The sequence below is a fragment of the Aquila chrysaetos genome, chromosome 6, assembly GCF_900496995.4.
Source record: "Aquila chrysaetos chrysaetos chromosome 6, bAquChr1.4, whole genome shotgun sequence".
Taxonomy (NCBI): Eukaryota; Metazoa; Chordata; class Aves; order Accipitriformes; family Accipitridae; genus Aquila; species Aquila chrysaetos.
The window spans coordinates 31,190,262-31,211,844 of record NC_044009.1 but is presented as its reverse complement, the minus strand read 5'-3'; the positions used below and the strand labels follow the sequence as shown (position 1 = coordinate 31,211,844).

Sequence of the window (21,583 nt, the reverse complement as noted above, 5' to 3'; positions counted from 1 at the left end):
TCTTCTTATCCATTCCCTCCTAAATGAAAATTGTGTTAAATAATACTGATCTGATACTTACCCTGGAAGACACTTCCTCTATTGTTCTTTTTTTCCTCTAGCTCACTGAACTATAGCTCACTGACTACTAAATATCACAGTATAAGTTAGCTATATGTACATGATCAGTGGTCTTATACTATGTAGTAGCAGAAAGCATTGTTTCCACATAGTGACTTTGTTACACATAGTTATATCTGTAACTATAACTGCATGTCAGTGAGTATCCCTTGCTCCTTTGTTTCCTTACGGAGCTCTGTGTTAAGGATGCATGTTAGAAGATTACTGACATCAACAGCAGTTTACACTCTTGAGTTGAATTCATTGCGATTTTTCTCCTTACATCTTTCCCCTTTTAGCTAGTTGGTATCATGTTCACGCTTTGGTCAGCATAGGTTCTCAGAAACTATTCATTTTAGTAAAACTCTTGACATTCACAGGAGACGTAGGTAATCAAGATTGGATAATAAAGCCTGAACAAAAGTACACAGGCATACCAGTTTAAGTGTTTGGAAAGTTATAGACAAAGAATAATTACCAGTGTTTCTCTGTTCTACTGAAAGTATGCATCTGAAAGTCAAGTTCCAGAAATGGGTCTATTTCTACTCATTAATGGCTTGACTGATGAAGCAGAATCTGATTGCTAAATTTGTATCAGTACTGAGTGAGTGATGGTTACAGGGGTTTAAGAGGGCAGAATTAGAATTAGGAACAGAGGTACATGGACTGTAATGAACCACAAAATGAATGTCGGTCAGTAATGGCACCCTGCTCCAAAGTTTACGTTGGATAGTAGCAATGAGGATACATACTACCTCACATGTGCATCATAATATTTTCTCATCACTGTCAAGACCTCAGTTATGTAGTATATTAGACACTGCACTTCAAGAAAATGAGCAAGTCCCTCAGCAACAAAAATGATCACATGCCTATAAACCATGATAAGAGGACATCTCTAAGAGAGATGGAAAACTGAGAGTACATGTGATATCGTTTCTCCAGTCACGAAAGGCTGATGTGAAGAGGAAAGGAACAAACTGTTCTCCATTGAGAATCAGGCAAGAAATAATGGGCTTGCATTGCAGTGCTGGAGAGTTAAGTTAGATATCAAGAAAAACTCACTGATGGCATACTGAGTTAAGCCCTGTGTAGGTTACCTTGGGAAGTTTTGACATCTCCATCACTGTAGATTTCAAAAATCAGCTTAGACAAACCTCTGACAAAAAAAAATGGGTAGGTGTAGGTGGTTTTTCTCTGAAAATGGGGATGGCTTAAGTGATTTGCCAAGGTTCTTTTTATGATCTCTAAATACAGAGTGACTTCTTGAAATGTGACATCTCTGTGCCAGTGGGTTTGGCGTTGCAAGTCAGCCACTTTTATAGCATCTTAGTGCCAGCAGTCATTGCTGCATCAGTGTAGGGAGTAAGTATAAAAATTGTTCCAGAAGAATTCTCCTTGGGTCGGCTTTACTTGCAACAGTGTTGTTGCTGTGCCTCAAAAATGAACAATGTTCATTTCTGAATGTTCTGCAACAACTGGAGGCCCACTGAAATAGTATGCAATGTGGATTCACCTACATGGTGGATTACCACAAAATATCCTGTGTATCACTGAGGGTGGAGAATAAACATGATTTTGAGTCACATGAGCACAGATCAGTTCAGAAACTGGCTTAATGTGAAGTAAACTGTTCCATATAAAAACTCTTCTGTCTTCTGCTATGCTTTCTTTGACTTGATCTGCAGCTTGACTCTCACTAAAGTGAGGTTCACTCAGTCAATAACAAAACCTTCTTTGGATTCTTTTGATTAAAAGGAAAAGAAAAAAAAATCACTACGTTAGTGTGCTTCTACTGTTCATGAATAGCTGCTTGAAAGGGTCACATCTCCACATTTTAAACCTTTTTTTTTTTTCTTCAGGACCTTCAGATCAATGCCATCAGGTCCTGGTGATTTACTGCTTACACCTTTCTTACATTGCTCCATAATTTCCTCCTTGGATAATTTCAGTTTCTGTCAAGACCACACTGCGATTTCTTGTATAAACCGTCTTTTGAATACAAATTTTCATTTCTTTCCACAGTAAAAGCTGGTATAAAGACATTCTGCTCTCCTTTAATTGCTTCACTTTCCTATCTGTAATCATATTAAACATTAAGCTTATTGCTTGTGATGGAAATAGGAGGTCTGCAATTCCTGTGGCATGCAGTGGAACCCATTGGGTCTGATTCTGCTGTCATGTGAGCTTCTAATTACAGTTCATAAGTTCAAATAGTTACTCATGATTTATAAGGTGTAAATGGAAATTTGGGCACAATTTTTCAGTGTCATCTTCTTTTTTTTCCCTCTTTTCCATCCCTTTGGAATTTTTCATCTACCCATGCTGGAAGAATTAAATTTATTCTGTTCAGGAATACATTCTTTCTGCAAAATGAGCTGTATCCTTTCTAGTAAAATATCTAGGAGTGTTTCTAACATTTTCAAAAGCATTTAAATGATGAAAGTCCAAATTCCATGAATTAACTCATAATGGCCAGAATAACTCCAAAACTAGCTATTTTCCTCCGGCATAAATTAGTCTGTGCTACTAGTTTTATGCTGCTATGGTTTGACTGCTTTCAATGCTAAGGATAGTGTGGCTATACACTATACAGATGTGTAGACAGACCCTAAGAATCGATGTTTCTTTTTTTGTCAATGTTTCTTGCTAATTGAGTGATTTATAGACAGTCCATATGTGAAGACTGAGGCGTATTATAGCTCAGTAGCTGAACATTCAGCAGCAAATTGTTGTATTGCCTGATTGAAACCAGGCACATGAACCTGGATCTCTTGCATCCTTCCCAGGTAAGTGTGCTGACTGGATCTCATCTCTCTGACCCAAATACTGCTTTCCTGCAAATGTGGAAAACAAAAATTTTTTGAAACCTTAGGAAAAGCAGTTTCTTCAAAGATACCTGAAAATACCCTGCACCTCAAAATCAGCCTCAGATGCCACATTTGAAAATGTTAGCTATCATCACTGATTGGCTCATATAACTAACTACTAACCTAACTACTGCTGAGATGCCTTCCTGTTTCTATTGCATTTTTCATATTGCATACTAGCCAAATTTTCGGAATAGCTCAGAGGCTGATTTCAAGGTGCTCAGCATCTACAGTTGATGCCATGTTTTCAAAAGTGTTCCTTGCCAGTTTGACATGGTGGTGGGTTGACCTTGGTTGCCCACCAGGTGCCCACCAAGCTGCTCTGTCACTCCCCCTTCTCAACAGGACAGGAGGAGAAAAAACAACGAAAAGCTTGTGAGTAAAAGCTAGTAATCATGAAGTACATACTTATATCAGCAACAGTACATCCTGTGGAAGGATGGGGTATCTTGCGCCAAGTACAACCCAACTTAGGATTGTTCTAGTCAGAAACACAGCATCACTGGGATCCTCACAGAGAGTCGGGGTCTAAGGGCTTCAGAATTCCAGAGGCTGATTTTTGCTAGTTTAAGCTGTACAGAACGCAAGTTGCTGAACTTTACCTTCATGCTTTAAATACTTGGACAATGTTCTAGCCCTGGCAAAGTTACGGTGCTGGCAAAGCCTTACTAAATTCTAGATCGTTTTTTTTAATAGAAGGTAGAGATTAGTTCAAGCTGCAGGTTTAGATCCAGATCCAAACCACCCCAAAATCTGAATATTTAAATTTAGATGATGATTCAGTCCATTTTGGCATTGTAGGCCATTTGCAACATAATGATCCAACAGCAGATTTTTATTTTGACAACCACCACAGTGATATTGGAGGATTATTCATGATTTTTAGTTCATACTGGGTTTATTTTCTGCAGTATTGGGGATTGGGGGGATGAATCATGTCAACAAATGCTTGAGTAATTTTGGGGAAAAGTGGCAAGTTACCTAACTAATCCTATTAAATGGTTATATAAATAATATATATACAAGATAAATAGTAATAAAGAACTTTACAGATAAGATGGTACATGCACAAATGCAATGTCACATACAATCCTAGACGTACTTTGTACTTTCCTGTACAAAAAAGCGTGCCAGTACAAAATGAGAATGCATTTTTAAAATGGATCCCTCCATTTCTTCCAAGGAAAACACCAGTTTAAATTCAAATTACAGTTTAGGCAGAATGTTTTCCTTCTCTTTCTTAGTGTTAAAGAATAAAGGGGAATTTAAATTCCCCAAACCTGACAAGCAAATCCAAACTTCATTCACGAAATCGCAGCATTACAGAAAAGTTGAATGTTTACCATGTTCATGAATTCTTCATTTTGTTTCCACACCCTGAGGTAGCTTATTGACAACCGTGATGCCATCATTGTTGTGACTAGTTTGAAACAATTCAAGTCAATGCTCTTGAGCTGGGGAAACACATTCAGACAAACTTAATTAATCTAAGAGCCTAAACCCTTTTGCAAATAAGGCTTGAAATACTTCAGTAGCCTCAGTGGATGTCACAGAATAAATGTATTATCTAATACATATGCATGGTGATATACAGTTATCAAATTCTATACATAATAGTCTAAAATATTTCAAGTCCTTCAGTATGTTATTTTAATCTGAAGTATTTTTAAAGGGTACATTTTGAAGTTGCATTTTGAAAGGTAAAATGCACACGTGGCCAGGCATATTTTTTAAATTCCAATGTTGTTCTATTGTTACATGAGTAACTTATAACTAGTGTAGCTTATTGAAACATAAGTATTGACAGCAGATGAAATTTGAGGTAACATATGTTGTATTTTTTAATCAGTAAAGCAATTTTTGTTCTTTATATTCCCCCTTCCCACTGTAACTGAAAGGGCTGAAATGTATTCAGTTGTAATAACTGTGTAAAACTGAAAGAGCTACTTAGTACCTTGTAAAGCTTTTCCCCATTTATGAAAAAAGCTATAATATATATGTCTAAACCAAAATCTATGACTGAAACTTAGATTTCAGATGTTTTCATCTATAAGTAGAAATACAACTGCCATTAATCGTATTTTCAGAAAGTTTGTGAGGGGGTTGGAGAGTAATGAAGCAATGGCTGAGGCGTGTTTTGATAATCAGAAAATCTTGCTTTTAATCCCAGTTTTAGGACCATTGGCATATCAAGTAATATCTATGAACCTCAGTTTTTTATCCATCAAATGAAATTGGTAGCATTTTTTTTTGGTTTTGCATAGCTGAACATTCTGGAGCAAGTTCTGTCTGGGTGGACTTTACTATTGAAGAGATCCATTGACTTCAAAGGCCTGCCAACAAGGATCAGGGCCTGCAGAAGGTTTTTATGATACTTTAATTACCATTAATGAGAGCAGGAGTTGGCCTTTAATATTTTTATGGTGACATAATGTGATGGTAAAATAATAACAGATATAGACAAAGAATCTAAGAACTCTTTACTCCTTGTTCTGTCCTTAACACAAATGGCTTTAGGAGAACACAAAGCTGTGTGTTTCACTTCTTCCTCGTCTGTCAAATTTTGAGTGCCTATGTTTGAATTCTGTGAAAACAGCTTTTCACAGCCTGGAAAAAAAGTTTCATGCAAAATCTTCTCAAATTAATTTTAATACATGACTTCAGTTTCATAGAATTCTCATAAACTCATTTTACACACATGCACGTATCCACAAATTTTTAATGACAAATTCATTGCTCATAGCCTGCTACTGTGTTTAATAACATGCACTTCCTTATAAGAGGAAATGGAACTGGTCTGTGTTTTCTCTGAATTGATTGTATGTGCATATTTAGAAATTGGGGGAGGGGGAAAAGGGAAAACCAACAAAAAAATGTGTATGCCAGTAAACCTTTTATAAGAATGAAGAAATTACAATATTTAAACTACATATTTTATTTTTCTTTGCTTTTAGGCAGCAAACCAGTAACCAGTCTTCTCCTGTGGTGCCTGATTTTCTTGACAAACAAACAAAAAAGGTACTACTAAGTTTATATTCTAAAATAACATCTCATTATAACTTCAAATTCCTGAGTCCACAGTTCTGCAATGTGTTCATGGCTGCTTGGCATAGCCATCTGAACATGAAACCGTTAGTGATGTTTTGAAGTCTTTGAGACAAAAGCCTGCTTGCTAAGAACTTTAGTTCTGTAGAAAGACAGGGAGGTACAGTGAATAAGAGAATCAAAAGGCTGGAAATTTGCTGCTGAGAATAAATGCTAGCTGCTCCCTGAGGTGATTTGTCTGTGCACTTCACTTTCTACAGATGTTAGAGACTCTTTTTTAGTAAGGACCTGAGGTTCTTTGGTAGCACTTTGATATCCTGCTTGAATTCAATATGTGAAATGGAGGAGTCGCTCTGTGACTTGGAGCACAGCATAGTCTTTGAAGTCTGATCCAATTTTTGCTGCTTACCATTTGATGTTGAAAGGATGAAATGGAGAAAATGTACAGTTTTTGCCAGTAACTCTGCTGAGCATATGTAAGATTAAAAAAACAAAATCCCTTGGATGATGTACTTAGAAATGTTAAGCAGATTAATACCTTCCTATAGCTTTTTTCTAAAGATACAAATTAACTATGAGAGGAAATCAGCATACAGTGCATGCTATGATTTAACTGCATGAGGAAAGGGGATAAATAAGTTAAATGGAAAAAGTAAACAAATGTTTGTGACATGGGTGCTAAGTCGGTGTTGCTGAAAGCCACAAGAATCTTGTGTAACTTAAATCTAGCATTAGATGTTTCACAGAGTCATAGAAAATAAGAAGTTGCTCTCTGTGAGATCACAACTATAAGTTATCATGGCAGAGTGGAATCAATACATTTCTTATGTGCCAAAACCAGCATTCTTTATTCCAGAAGGATTTGGATGAGATTTCTGCTTCTCCATTTATTCGAAAACAGTCGTTCGAAATGAATGATTCACAATCGATTAGCCAATCCCAGTCATTTACAAACCATCAGTTGTCAAGTCCCTTGAGATCCCATAAAAAAGGAGGTAAGAAATACAGTAAAGTAACAGAGATCTTTTGTTTACTATTTATAAGCTACATGTTGTCAGCACGTAACTTGCTTTATATATTGATGAGGTCTTTTAACAATCCCTTGGAAAGCAAGAAACATAAAGGAACTAACTTTCTTCTACACATTTTCAACCTGGAAATATAAAAAAAGCCCTTAAATACCTGAATTACAGAGGCAGAAGTATAAAGATTTTTAAAATAGAGTTTCTACTAAAAATGTGGTTAATAATCTTGAAATACCCTTTTAATGAAATCAAATTGACTTTCAAGAGCTTCAGCTTTCCTTTGCCTTCCAGCCTCAAAAGTAGAAGACAGTAATGAAATCTCTCATGTTTGGCAGAATGAAAGACAACTTGTTTGTTCACACACACGAAGATTGTCAGCAACACAGGAAAGTCTGCAATAATTCTACAATCTATGCAATGTGTTTTTGTGTTTTATTTGCTGATACATTATTTTTGCCATGGTCAGTAAGAGTTTAAAATCTTGAGGTAAAACATTATGACGTTTGTTGAGTTTTAACTGGTTTATCTTTGAATATTCCAGAAAATTATTACCTATCAGAATACTTTTCTCTTTTATTGTAGTCATTGTGTCCTTGCAAATCCGTGAATACAAACTTTAATACCGGTTCATAGAATACCTTCCGCAGTTTAAGATTAAGTAGGTTGATAATGCGATATCTGTAACTAGTGCCAAAATATAAATGATAATACATTAATTTCCAGGTTATTACTGAAAATTAGTTGTTTGTAATTTAGTGCCATACATTAACATTTCTGTTTATATATTTAATGGGACACCTTTCATCTTGTAAGTCTACAAATATTTATCTGAATACTTGAGCCCTAATACTGCAATTTATGTGTTTAAACTTTACAGAGTTCAGTTAAATAATTTACAGTGAAAAGGTAAGAAGATAGGTATTTATATGGAGATCCTTCTGTTACAGGAAATAATGCAAATTCCGTGGTTTTAGTCTTCTATTAAGGCATAATGTGCTTTCCATGCTAAAAAACAGAATAGTATGTAAACACAGCAGGTTGAGAAATCCATTATTCTCTCTTCATGCATTTCTGTCCATATGGGTTTTGAATCCATAGTGTGGGACTGCAGGGGATGTGTGCATTTCTATCTTAAATTATTACATGTTAAACAATAAACCTGTCAAACAGAAATATCTTCATTGCGGCAAATCCTCTTGAGCAAAGCAGTCAGGGCCCGAACCTGTCATCCTTACTCTTACTGGATATTGTATGTTACCCTGCAACTAGTCTCCTTGAAATCAAAGACATTGTGTCTGAGGTAAAACAATTAGAGAAAGTAAAACTGGCAGAATTACACCCTTAGCAAGCATGTGATGCAGAGTCATTACCCAGTAATTTAGAGAGACTTCAAAAATGTGAAGTGATACAAGAATAGAATTTGAAGAAGAGATAAATGCAACATTAATTTCAACTATTTAAGAAACATGTATGTGTAAATGCATAAGCATGCAAATACAGAGAAGTAAGGAATTTCCTAGTTAAGCATGAAGATATTCAGATAGATGATCATATAAATCACACTTCAATGAGTAACTATTAAGGAAGTAAACCTGCTGAAGAATAATAACTTCCTTGGGTGCTTTTAAAAACAAGGCTTGCATTCAGAAATTCCGATGCTTTCACACGCTGCTGAATCTGTATTCAGTCTTATTGTGTGAAGTATACTTTTTAAGGAGAGAATATTGTTAGTCCTATTGTGAAAACCAAGTGAAATAGCAAATATCTTTTTGGAATAAGAACACATGTATAAAATACATTTGTTTTATAATGTAGGGCTATACTACATAAGCTGTTATTCACAGAAAGAAAGCTGTCCACTAGGTGGTCCAGACAGTGCGAAGACTGTTATTTTTCATAGTGAAACATTACTCTGCAATGGTATAGATTGATTTTGAATTCTCTTTAAGTTACATTACAGGCAGAACTAGTCTGTCAGCCTGGTGGTAGTGCTGTGGACCTGGAACACAGAGGCCAACAGGGAAGGGAATGTGACAGGTTTCTGCACTGGTCTATGACCCAGTTATGAAGTAGTGTTGATGTTTGCTGAAGGAGGGAGTCTGTATCCAGGCTTAAGCACAAAAGGAAGGACAGGCTGCTTATTTGTCTTGAGGCCTTGGTAGATGAGGCTGTAGTGTAGTCAAGGGGGGACAGAACACAAAAGGGAAAAAATGGTTGATACAAGTTTACATCTTTTTGTATTAATCAAGCAGACTAATCAATCGCATCTTGTTATCCAGCTGTCTAATACCACAGGCTGCCCATTCTCAGTAGTAGATTGGCAAAGGAAAAATAGATCAGGAAATTTCCACAAAGATCCTATGAAGACTGTACTCTGTAATTAATGCAGAAATAAAAGCCTCTTTTTCACTTCGAAAGCCTTTACACTGGGTCATAGAAAGACTGAGTAGTATGGCCAAACTGCATGCAGCGCAAGTTAAGTGCGTGCATGCTCTATGGTTGCATAGAGTCGCAGAGGCTGGCTTTACACTGCCCAGGTGTTCCCCTGGGCTCTGCCATAGTGGTGGGGCAAGACTATTAGCAAAGCCAAAGATTCTCTCCAGGGTCTCACTGTGACACACTGCCTAGGTGGAGAGGAGAGTCCAGTCAATAGTAACAATTAAGCCAGAAGTGAATTATTCTAGTCACAATAAAGTGGTACTGAAAGAATCGAAATAATATAATCTCCAGAGGCCAAGTAGTAGTATTCCCTTAGACGAGATAGATAGTGAGAATGTTTGAAATTATTAATGAGAAGTGAGTGCTTCATAGGGAATTGACCAATGTGACTTTGCCTCAAAAGTAAATATGACAGATTTTCTGAGATGCAAAGGAAATATGTTTGTAGAAGAAAAGCTAGTAGTATCTCTGCATTGACCAGAAAATTACATAATTCTTAATGCTAACACAGGCATTTTGAACAAGTGAGAAAATATGTGAAGAGTCTCTGGCTATGGACATTTTCTTGTGGGAGAACAGTATGTGTCTTCTGATGATGTTCAATTTCTGCCTTGCACCTCACACTATTGTCTGCAATGCTGAAACTTTGTGAGAGGTAGAGAAATTTGCCAGGGTTCTGAGAGATCTGGAACTGTGCAATCTGCAGTGTCTGTAGCCACAATCTGAGGCTGAGGTACTGAAGCTTGCACTATACTTGTAAAAGTCAATAGACCATTTCCAATATCGCCCTTGATTTTAGATTCCTTAATCTTTTATATTCTCAAAACTAGTGGAAATTAGGGCCTAACATGTTTCAAGCTGGTCTCCCAGTAGCCAGTGACCCATTTTGAATGTTCTCCTTGCAATATGTATTTTTATTTTTATGTTGCTCATTTTTCTCTTCCTTTCTGGTAAACCAATCATAAAAATGTAATTTGGTGAATGTAGCTGTGTTGGATTTGGAGAAACATGTGAAGGTAATCACTGGTTTTTTGCACTGATGGAGGGCAAGTAGATAGTGAAATGTGTTAAGTTATTGTTTGATGGGGAGGAAGGCTGCTGCTCACCCCAGACAGTACTGTGGACAAGTTTTAGTAAGGGGCATGGTGGGCATGGGAGACATTATTCCCAAAAACTTCCTTTGTGGTTGTCATCATACAGATGATACTTAGAGGTTCATCACCCTAAACAAGAAATTTTAAATAATGAAGGCTTCGTTAGTTGTTAGGGCTTAACTTCAGTTTTAAAGAAGTGATCCAATTTTAATTCTATCAGGACCATAATTGTGTTAAAACACCCAAGCCACAGAGAATATACTTAGGTGATTGGACTTTGCTTCAGAGTAGAGTTTTCTTCAAGTCAGACTTTGTTATTGAAAATACTCTAAGCTACCTCAGTCTCAGCCCTAGAGCACAGTCTTGATTTGATATCCTGCACTTGCAAGTGAAAGGTGCTTAAATATAGGGAACCATCTTACTCTACACGGTAGTTTAACATCGTAGCATAATTTTAACTCTGATCTCATTTAACTCCTGTTTATACATTGTTTTAAAATAGATAACAGCTATGGCAAAGCGATAATCATTAGTAATTTGGAAATGGGGGCACTTTTTATCCTTTGGTTCCAAAAAGTCAACATCTCAGCATGACTAATAGGTATTATGGTAAAGAACAGGCAGTATCTCACACAAGATCTGGATGCCTTGTAACCAAAGATGCCACTTCACTTTCTGCAAGTGAGAGAGAGATCAGTCCAAGGCATTCAGCTGTTTCTCTCCGTGTAACTCAGCTTCGTGTTTGATTCCCTTATAGCAAACCTTCCTTTCTAAATGAAAAACAAAACTGCTGCTACATAATGTAGTGTGAAATGCTACTAGTTGTCATTGGCAGATGGGATGATACTGACACATGGATGCCATTAATTTCAGAAGCCTATCATTCAGAACTTTTGAGTGAAAGAATTTGTAATCTATTTAGAATTATTTTTGGTTGTTTAATCAGGAGTTTCGTTTCACTTTTAAGCCCCCCACTGAGACTAATTTTACATTGAAGGAACGTAAATCATGAAAAACTTGACTGTAGTCAGTACAGTCGTAACAGTGAGCAGAATTGGGTCCTTTGATTATAAACATTTGACATGAAAAATTCCCTACATATCTGGGGCTTAGGGTTTTTGGGGGCAGAAGATTTGGGTTGTTTGGGGGGGGGGGGGGGGTTGAGTGGGTCAGGTTTGAGTTGGTCATTCTTTTGCGAATAAAATGCAAATAAAATAGCATGACCATGGGACAGTCTGAATATTACAGGAAACACTGAAAAGGCCAAGGTAGTGTTACATAGTATGACCTGATTGTACTGAGCATGCTGTAGTTATGTGCAAGGCCTATGAGATCTCCACAGTATTCTCCTACTACATATCACACTATAACAGAGGAATTACTATTAGCTGTGTTGCAGTTGAAGCCTTGGGCAGAGGAGTTGCTGATGTGGTATGTTGTATAATGAATTTCCATTGAAAGGATCCTCCTACAGTAGTGTTGCGTGGCTCGTGAGCCAAAATCTGACTGGGCATGAGCAGGAGAAAAAGTAGCTTCTTTTTCTTTTTTCCTTGAAAGAGTATCGCTAGATTACTGACCCCTTCACACCTGGGATTAATGCTGGGCTTTGGGCTTAGTAAACAGAAATCGTGTTTCCAAATAATTCATTTTACCTTACAAATGTATAAGTAGAAATCATAGGAAGGAGAAGATATTTTTTAGGATGTTTCTTGAGAAAATAAGCTGAAAATTAAGCTGTGTCTCAAAGCAATCAGTATTGTTTCTATCATTATAAGAAAGGATAATCACCTTTCCAGGGTTGTGAGGTGGCATATTTATGCAGATGGATTTTGTTGGTGCAAGCCTATTACTGTGCATTGCAGTGCACGTGGTGGGGACCCAGCAGGAGGCCCCAGGAGGGACCATCACCTCCCATCCCATGGAAAGCCTGAGTTTCCACTTTGTGGATTTGTGCTGGGCAGGAGCCTGTTGGCTTCACTAGCCATTAGGATGAGAAACACAGTACCTCAGTTTCAGTATTTCAGTTCTTCACCATATAGTTCCAGTGTGGATTCAGAAAATCTGACTGCAAATGTAAGTGAAGTCAGTTGAACCTCTCAGCCTTATGTAAAGTTTTCAGCTGAGGCTTGTACTGATGACATTTGTATTCTGAACTGGTTCACCCATAGATGCTTTCTGTTAAACCTTTCACTACTCTGTGATGGCATGATTTCCAGACTGCATTTGCCAAAGTAACAGACCAACAAATCTGGAAAGAAATTGGGCTGTTCTGAAGTTTTTCTTTACTGCTCAGCTTCTTAATTGTTTTTTCCCCTCCAATAGACAAAGACACAAACAGTGACAAGTGATAAATACAAGCTTTGATTTGTTAAACACGTTAGCTCTATGTTTAGCCCTAGGCAGTGAATTTCATTATAGGCTGGTTTACTTCTGGATTGGTTATTGTGATTGTTACCAATGCAAAAAGATTTGACCTGCAGCCATGACTGATTAGTATCAAAAGTGAGAGATAAAATAAGATGCAAGTAAACTGCACAGATAAACTGCAATAAAGTTCTCCAGAGACAGTGCTTGTTCTCAGTACTTGTTCCATATAAAACAAGTTGAAATTCAGCTCATAATGGCTGCATTGCAATAAAAAGAGATTGCAGATCTCTCTCACTGAAATATTGAAAAATAATAGTAAGAAATACGAGAAATGTAATAAAGTTGAATCATATATACACAGTAACACTGTGCCAAAAGTTTCTCCTCTTAACACATGATGTCTACCACTGTCTTTCTGATCCAAGCTGCAGCTCACCTGATCTTTCTGTCTTCGTTTTCTATCCATGACATTTTCTATCCAGACAGGCTTGTCTGAGCATTGTTTTTGCCATTTTTTGTTGGTAATTTTTTATCATGCAGTACTTCACCATTCTGTTGTTATTGCTTGAAATTTCTCTAAGTATTCTCTAGAAGCCTTATTTTTATTATTTTGCCACAGTTACTAGTGCTCTGAACTAGCAGCATATCTCAGATGACTGATCTACTCAGGCAAATAGTGTGGTTCCTAATTTATTACTCTTCTGTTTCTAAAAAATTGCACCATTTTATCTAAGTAAACTTCATTAGAATAAGTACAATAGGTACAGAGGTTTGAGGGTGCACACAGAGTTCTCTCCTAAGAGAATAACTATAATAATATTTTTCACAAATTGTATTTTGTGTTTTGCAAAGGAAGAGACAATTCAGAGCTTTTTAACTTTTCCCCGCTATCAGAAAACTTTAGATAGTGTCTTTATTTCAGGTTATTTTGTAAGAAAAAGGCTAAGACAGTTAATCATTGGCTTTGATAGAGCTATGATTTCATCTGCTAGCTGTATGTTACCAAATAATTTCTGGTTCTTTGCTGATATTTAAAAATGTGAATTCACTCTGCTGAATTCCCCACAGCTAAGCAGTAATAGCTGGAATTCAGATCTTTCTTTCTAGAAGACACTGTATGTTTTCCTGAATTGTTTATGTTTTTACAGTTCTTCATAGAGACTATGAAAAGAAAACACGGTGGTAAAAGCAGTAACATAATTAATGTGATGGTGACAGAATGGTACATGAGGTGTGGGATAGCTCAGAAAGTACCGTAACAAATTCATTTCTGAAAAAAAATTTAGATTTCAAATATTACATACTTTGCATTTGTTTGGATTTTTTTCTGTATTCTGGTTTGGGTAATTATTCTAGGGGGTTGTGATTAACTGCCTGAAATCATTTACAGCTTAATAGAAACCCAAACCATGGTATATAATTTGCATGGTTGATCAATGTAAATGAAAACCAGCAGTGTCTTAGGACAAAATATTTGCAACCACATATGTGAAGATCTAGCTCCTACAAGTTACTCATAGATACAGTTTGATAAATAGGTATTCCATTCAGTAAATCATGAACTGGCTGTGAAGTATTTGGGTGGAAAAAAATTACCTTATATCGGTTATTCATTCACTCTGCTCATGACAATGATTGTATTCCTTGGCTTTCCATCCTTACTTCTCTCTACTCACTAGAAGTATTTTATATTTCAGTTCTCTCACGGATAACCTCAGTTGATTACAATGGTTAAGCTGAATACAGCAACAGCAAATACTAGCTTGTAGCAGTAATTACGAGCTTGCAGAGCTCATTTCTGTCCCCAGGCAAGGATAATCTTTCTTGAGGATCTTCCTTGCATATGGAGAGAATTAATGGGAGCCAGTTGTGCTTATGTGTTGGCTGACGTTGGCAGTACACCAGAAAAATAACGCCACCAGAAAAAATAATGCCACACTCCCACCTTCCCTGCTTATAACACCTTTCCCCCAAGGGAAGATAAGAATACCAGAATCACAGGAAGTATTGTTAGTGCTGCTAATGGAAGGAAGAGAAGCTGCTTTCCTATGTGTGCTCAGGCAGGCAACAACCGTATCTGAGTGATAACACAACATATATGAAAGAACAGTTTTATGAATTCTGATATTTCTTTTCCTAAAAATATCTTAGTACCCGTTCTTTGCCTTTAAGGTTTGTACTGCTTTGTGCAAATCACTGTTTTATGTAGAAGCATAAGCAATGAACAGCTTGAGAAGGCAGGAAACACAACTACATAATTACTAAGTATCGCCTCTTGCTTGCCCTGTTGGTCTGCCCTAGCAGCTGGGCTAAGTCTAATGGGGTGAATGCAGAGATAGCTAACAAGCTGAACAGCATCAAGAATACCCATGGAAGACTGACTCTCTTACATTTTGTTAGGAATCAAATACAGAGAATATGTGTGATTGCCTGGTATTGGGGTTGGAGAGCTATACCAGCTCTTTACTTTCAGCTGCAGCAAGTTGTTTTCTCTGTAGGCTAGGAAGTACACCTTTGGTTCTTTGTCTGTTGCTTTGTGAGTGTAGTGCTATTCTTGGGACTCCCTCTCACCAGTGTGCTTATGTTTGCCTCATGCACACACACACAAAAGTCACATTCAGAATAAGGAAAAAAATACTACATTGTTCCAGCCTCTTTTTGCAGTACTGGGATTTGCAAACACCAAAAATGCCCTCCAGCAAAGTGCTGCAATTGTTTTTTCTACATTCTTTTAATGCTGTTCTTTACTGCATATTCTTAGTTACGATAAAAAGCATGACTATCAAATGAATAACAGTAAGCATGTGGGTTTTAAAAGGCTTATTTGCAAAAAAAAAAAAAAGTTTGCTGCAGCTCTACAAAAAAACTGTGAGCTGATTTGAGTAGCAGCATATATGGTTGTAGTCTTAAAAATTCAGAACAAACAGCTGCTATAGTTAAAAATCAGTAAAAGGGATATTTGTGTAACAAAAATCTTTGAGCTGTTGATTCGTTTTAAGAGACAGGTGAATATATATGAAGTTCAGATCTGCATCTTCTCTCCCCTAATGTTCCAAAAGGGCACAGGTATAAGATTCCAGTTTGGGCTCACCGCTCAGATTTTGCTCATCAGACTTGGAGACGAAGTGATATAAATTTCTTTCATCTGTTGTTGTCCATGTGCTTCCAATTAATTTTTCATTCATAAGAAACTGATAAATTGGAAGTAGTACTGCTCTTAATCTCCTCATAAGGGTCTGCCGCTTGCAATGGTATTCAGAACAGCTGTTATATTGAGTCTATAGTATATATCAGTTTTCTGTCTGCTGTATCAAGGCTCATGCCTTTTGATCATTGATTTAGGGCCCAAGAAGGGTGAATTCCTCAGCTCCATATCCAAAGGAACTTAACTGCTTTAGAAAAATGGAATTTTACATGAGTAGATTAGATATTTTTATTTGCAAACTGTAGTCTTATTTTAAAACATTCCCTGGGAAGAACATAGTCATCACAGAGAGCCACAGGCAGAGACGTCTCAGGGCATTGCAAATGAAGCAGGATTTTCATTATCCCATTTCATCGTCATAAGCAACTTGCAGCCTCAAACTTTTTAATTCAAAGATTGCCTACATGGTGGTACCACACAGCACAAACTAATTATTGACACACATTGAAGAAAATCACTGTTAATTCACAAAACTCCCTCTTCTCTTCCCACACACAAAATAAACATGCACAGTCACAAAAGCAGTAAGTATCAGTCACTTTGCAGCTTGAATTCTGTAACTTGCTTGTAAAATTGCAGTGGCTTGTGGTGTGACTTGCAAGGATGGGCAATTGACTTCTTCGGCTTACTTCGAACTGCTTGTTTCCCAAAAAAAGAAAAAAAGAGGCATGTGGGAAAAAAGGAAAAGAAGAACCAACCTAACCTTTTCTTGGAGAGGGAGTATATCAGTAGGGCAGAAGACACTGTCCATGACACATGAAACTATGCAGAATTTCATATACAGGGAAAACAGGTGAGAGACATGGACAGGTGACACTGAGTAAAAAACAAGCCAAGAGAGGAGTGGAGAAGGAATATACCATCAAAGAAAAAAACCCATGCAGAGAAGCAGGAAAGAGAAAGGAGAAAGAAGAGGATGAGATAAAAAAGTGATGAAAAAAAATAGTTTAGTTTCAATTATGACAGAACACTTGGTAGCCTTAGCATTGGAATGTACTACTGCTTTCTGTAGCATTGCTTTTCTTGTATCTAGTTGCTGAAGTTTTTCAGGGAAAACTTTAATTCTAGCTTTAGACCATTTGAAAGGAGTACAACACTTATTGCTGTAGGAGAGGTATCCTTCATGGTCTGTTTTGAAAGGCAGAATCTTTTTGAAGGGTAAGCAATACTGAACTATTTCCTTTGCAGTAGTGCCCATATCAATGCATCATTAGTTTGCAACATTTTACGTCATTATTTGCAACATAGTTTTTCATTATGCCTAGGAAGTGTGTGTCTCTGAAAGGGTGGAGCATTAATTGGTCCAAAATCTTTGAAGATAAAGAACAGACCAGACGAAATAAGGGAAATTTTCCCTTGTGTAATACAACCTTTTCTTCAGTGACCCTTTTCTATTTCTTATTTATGAATTTTAGAGGCTATCCAAAACAAACAAACAAAAAGAGAGCAAAGTATGCCCATACATAATGTCACATCAATAGAAGAGAGAAAGTAAAACACAAGACTCCAAATAGCACTGTCAGTTAAGCAATTCACTCAGCTTTAGAACAACATTCCAGAAGTTAGCTGAGACAGGAGAAATTGAGATTACCCCCACTGGACTTCTGGCATTTACAGTCTTACATTCTGTACTTCACTGTCCCATCCAGAGCAGCCATACAACTATAATGCCCTCTACCTTTTGGAAGTTACGTTTCTAAAAACGTTGGTAATCCCAACAGGATCTAAGTAGATCGCTCTTAAACTGCTAATGCATGCTGGGTTAAATTCTGCCATGATTTTCTTTGTGGATTATGTGAGGGTCATTGAGAGCATAAATTAAACAGTTTGGTTTTAAGTGAGTCAAGCTTAGCTTTCAGGCAGTTTTTGTCTTTGCAGAAAATGATTGAAGAAATTTTCAGTTTTATTTCCTAATGTTAATTTTCATTCCTCTGTTTGCCTCCATCTCATTATTCAATGTTGGACCTAAGCAAGAGCTTAACATTTTTTAATTTAGGGGTGTTTAGAGTCAGGCCTGAATTTATTAACCTGTGGCTTTCTGCAGCTTATCTACCTTTCCAAATGTAGTGGAATTTTGGCAAGAGTTCTAAGTCAAGTTCACACTCTTCTAGAGCTTCTCATGGTGGCTAGTTATCTCTTTTTGAAGTCCTATGACTATGCAGGGTCATCTGAAGCAGAACAAGATGTGCCTTGCTTTCTGGTTGTGATTCTTTAAAATAAACAGCTTTCAGCTGAATTGATAGTTGCTTCTGAGAACTAGGGTGGGATTTATTCATTGAGTTGGCAGACAATTTAACATCAATGTTTAAGGTCAGCCTTTATCAGCAGGTTATCAAGATCTTTTATCCCTTGTTGCTGAAAGAGGAAGTGTGTCCCAGATTGGTGTCTGGTTAGAGCCTGTAGCTAATGAAGAAATAACACAAGAAGACTTTGGAAGAAACCATATTTTTGTGTTCTTGCTTATGCTCTGTTAGAAAATAAGTGGCAGATTACATGCATATTCACTCAATATTGTCAAATAAATTCTTCAAATAAGAATTCTCAGCAATAAGAACATCATTGGCTGCCTTTGGATTTGCAGTTCCATTTACTGTAGTCAGAAAAAGCCAAACTCAGAACAGCAAACATGCTTAAAGGAGTGATGAGAAGGATAAAACTGAGCCAAAGAAAGCTTGGAGGAGTTCTCTAGCATGGAAATACTGAATTTTTACTGAAAGGTAAAGACACATAAATTTGGGTTGTCTGGAGGAACATTACTACCAGCAAAGTAATAAGCAAACATTAGAGGATGCATTTTCAGTAGAACTTTAGGTCAGCTTATTAAGAGTTTCCAAAAGTCATTTTTGGGTGGAAAAATAGAACTACAGTTTCCAAAGCAGTCAGTAACTCCCTAAATGACCATCATTTCCTGGTAAGTGTTTCAAATTTTGCCTTGGAAACCTGGCTACTAAGTTTGATGCTCCAGAGGTAGCTGAGTTCTGAAAATTATCACTGCTACATATGATCTGTAGGAGAGCTGAGTCTCACTGTAAAAGAGATTGTGTCCACCATTTCCTTTGCAAGCTAACTGGAAGGTTGCAGGCACTGAGTTGGTGCAGGGCCAATGCTTCTTGTAACCTCTGAAAAGGTGTAGCAGGGGAAGATGTCCCTGACTGCAGCCTTTTATCCTAGTGGCTTTTGTTCAGGTTTGTGCTGCCCTGCCTTAAAATGATTCCTGTCCTGGGACAAGTAGGAACAAAGACCCAGAGCTGGCTCTGCATGCAGCAAACAGGCCTTCTGTGCTAGGGGTGTTCTCTGAAGAGGCCTCAGGGCAACTGTAAGTTGGACCTATTATGCTCAACTTCATCATGCATCCTCATGCTATACCATAAATAAGCATGGCTGGTCTGTAAATCTAGCCCATTGTATCTGGATTACATTTGTTAAACTAATGCTTGGGGTTTTCTCTGGCTTTATTCATACCAACATCAGAACATTGAGTAAGAACAACAAATCAGAAACAAAAAACACAAACACTTAAAAATATTGCTCCCACAGATTGGAGCCCCAAGTGTGTTTTATATAAACAATTTGAATTGTGGCTGGATTTTTGACCAGATTCTTTCCCCTGAAGGACCTTTCAAAACAAAAACAAACTGAGCAAAACAAGTTTTGGTGGGATGGGCCTATGCCTATTTTCATGTAAGCTGATGACAAAGCTCAGAGCAGGAAGGCAGCAGTGTGCTGGAATCTGGTGTACATTGTGTTCTGCATGTTCCCAGCTGACTTGCCAGAAGTGATCTAGAACTGAAACAAGGCCCCCTTTTTACTAGGACACAGGAGAAGTCATCACTAATCTAAAACAGTTCAGCTGTTTGAAAACAATAGACTTTGTTAATATGATATCCTGATTGTGCCTTATTCTCATGTCAATATGCAGCCTGTGTTGCTGGGTCAGGAGGGTGAGAGCTTTTGAGAACTGTCCTTTCTCTTATATGGCCCATGAAAGTAGTCTTATATTCTATCACTATACCCTCTATCTGCTTCAGTGCGGCTATATTAACGCCATGGAGGAGATGAGGAAGTGGTTGGCTTCAGCACTTGTCTACTGGGAGAACTGACCAGCCACAAGAGTCTGGAATAAGTTATAGCCCACACAGCTGTTCAGCATGACTCCACCATCACACAAAGCCTACAGAGTTCAGCTGGCACTTGCAAAGGTGCTTACGAAGCTGTTTCCAGTGGGGTAGTCCAAGATTATTTTCATGTGAATGTGCTATGTGTCATGGAATTGCAGGGAAGGAGGCAGGAGGTTTCTACATCCTAGTGATGAAAAAAATGGAAGATGAGGCAAAGTTTTGCTTGTAATAGCTGCTTGAATTTATTTTAATGGGGTCACTTTCAAGGAATACTCTGATGCAGTTTCTGCAGGTGCTATATCATTAACAAAGTAAGTCTCCTACCTGGAACAGAGGTGAAAGTGAAGTTGAGTGCCACTGTGGAGTGTTGCGCTTCAGTTTCAGGAAGAGAGACTGAGTAAACATGATACAGATTATTAATGGTATTGCTTGTCAGGCTTTTTATTTAGCCTCAAATTTGAAAGCTACTCCTTTATTTCTAAACCTTCACATTTGCATCCCTTTGATATGAAATACTTGTGAACTAACTAGAGAACAGAGCTGTGAGTTCAGTAGCCAAGAGATCCTTGATTTATTAACAAGAGTTTCACAGGCTTCTATGCAACATCTCCTTCTGCATATAACAAATGCAGCAGTCAGAGGCAGAGGTTGATGATGAAGGGCCCAATACTTCAGTGTGTAGCAGTGGTTATCCACAGATCTTGTTTAAAGTCCATAACAATCATTGCCTAAATAAGACCATTCAATGTGAAAAAAAGATAGAAATGTGGATTCTAAGTGACTGCGTAGAATTAGAAGTTTGTAGTACAACTCGAAAAGTAAATTGGGTTGAACAGTGTAGGCAACTGCATGGCCATGAACAGACTTTCCTGTTTGATGTTTCACATTTAAGACAAAGATAATATATAATACCTGTGTTGTGAAACAGTAGTGAGCAATAATTGTGATGTAAGTACATAAAGCATTTAAACTGCAATAACTAAGTGCTGCATTGTCCCCTACAGTGTCATTAAGATACTTAAAGGGGAAATTTGAATTACTTCTGAGACATTCTGCCACCGAGTTATTCTAAACACAACTGTGGATGTACAATTGCTGTTTAGATAAGTAATACCCTACTGATGCTGCCTTTGCAAATAACTATGAGAAAACATTTTAATTTAGTTGCATAGGAATTTCAGAATAATATTTGTGGTGCTTATCAGATTCCTGGAAGTTTAAGGACACTGATGTGCCTTATTTTTGGTGTATGTGTATGACTACAGCCTGCAGATTTTTGTGAAACAAATGTTGTATTTTTAGTGTAGTCTTATGCAGGAGG

The 21,583-nt window shown here is 37.4% G+C and overlaps 1 protein-coding gene across 16 annotated transcripts in view; it reads left to right on the top strand.

Moving 5' to 3' along the window:
• Positions 1-21,583, top strand: part of MYO3B (myosin IIIB) — a 213,629-nt gene that overhangs the window by 162,946 nt on the left and 29,100 nt on the right. For 14 of the 16 annotated variants that reach the window (XR_003924029.1, XR_003924030.1, XR_003924028.1 and 11 more), the window contains 2 exons: positions 5,924-5,987; positions 6,871-7,009. Coding sequence is in view for 12 of the 16 variants with exons in the window: in XM_030018870.1 (XP_029874730.1) it covers positions 5,924-5,987; positions 6,871-7,009 (203 nt within the window). In the remaining 4 variants the exon portion in view is untranslated. The remainder of the gene's footprint in view (positions 1-5,923; positions 5,988-6,870; positions 7,010-21,583) is intronic. The other 2 variants (XR_005932734.1, XM_030018875.1) reach the window with 1 other exon arrangement.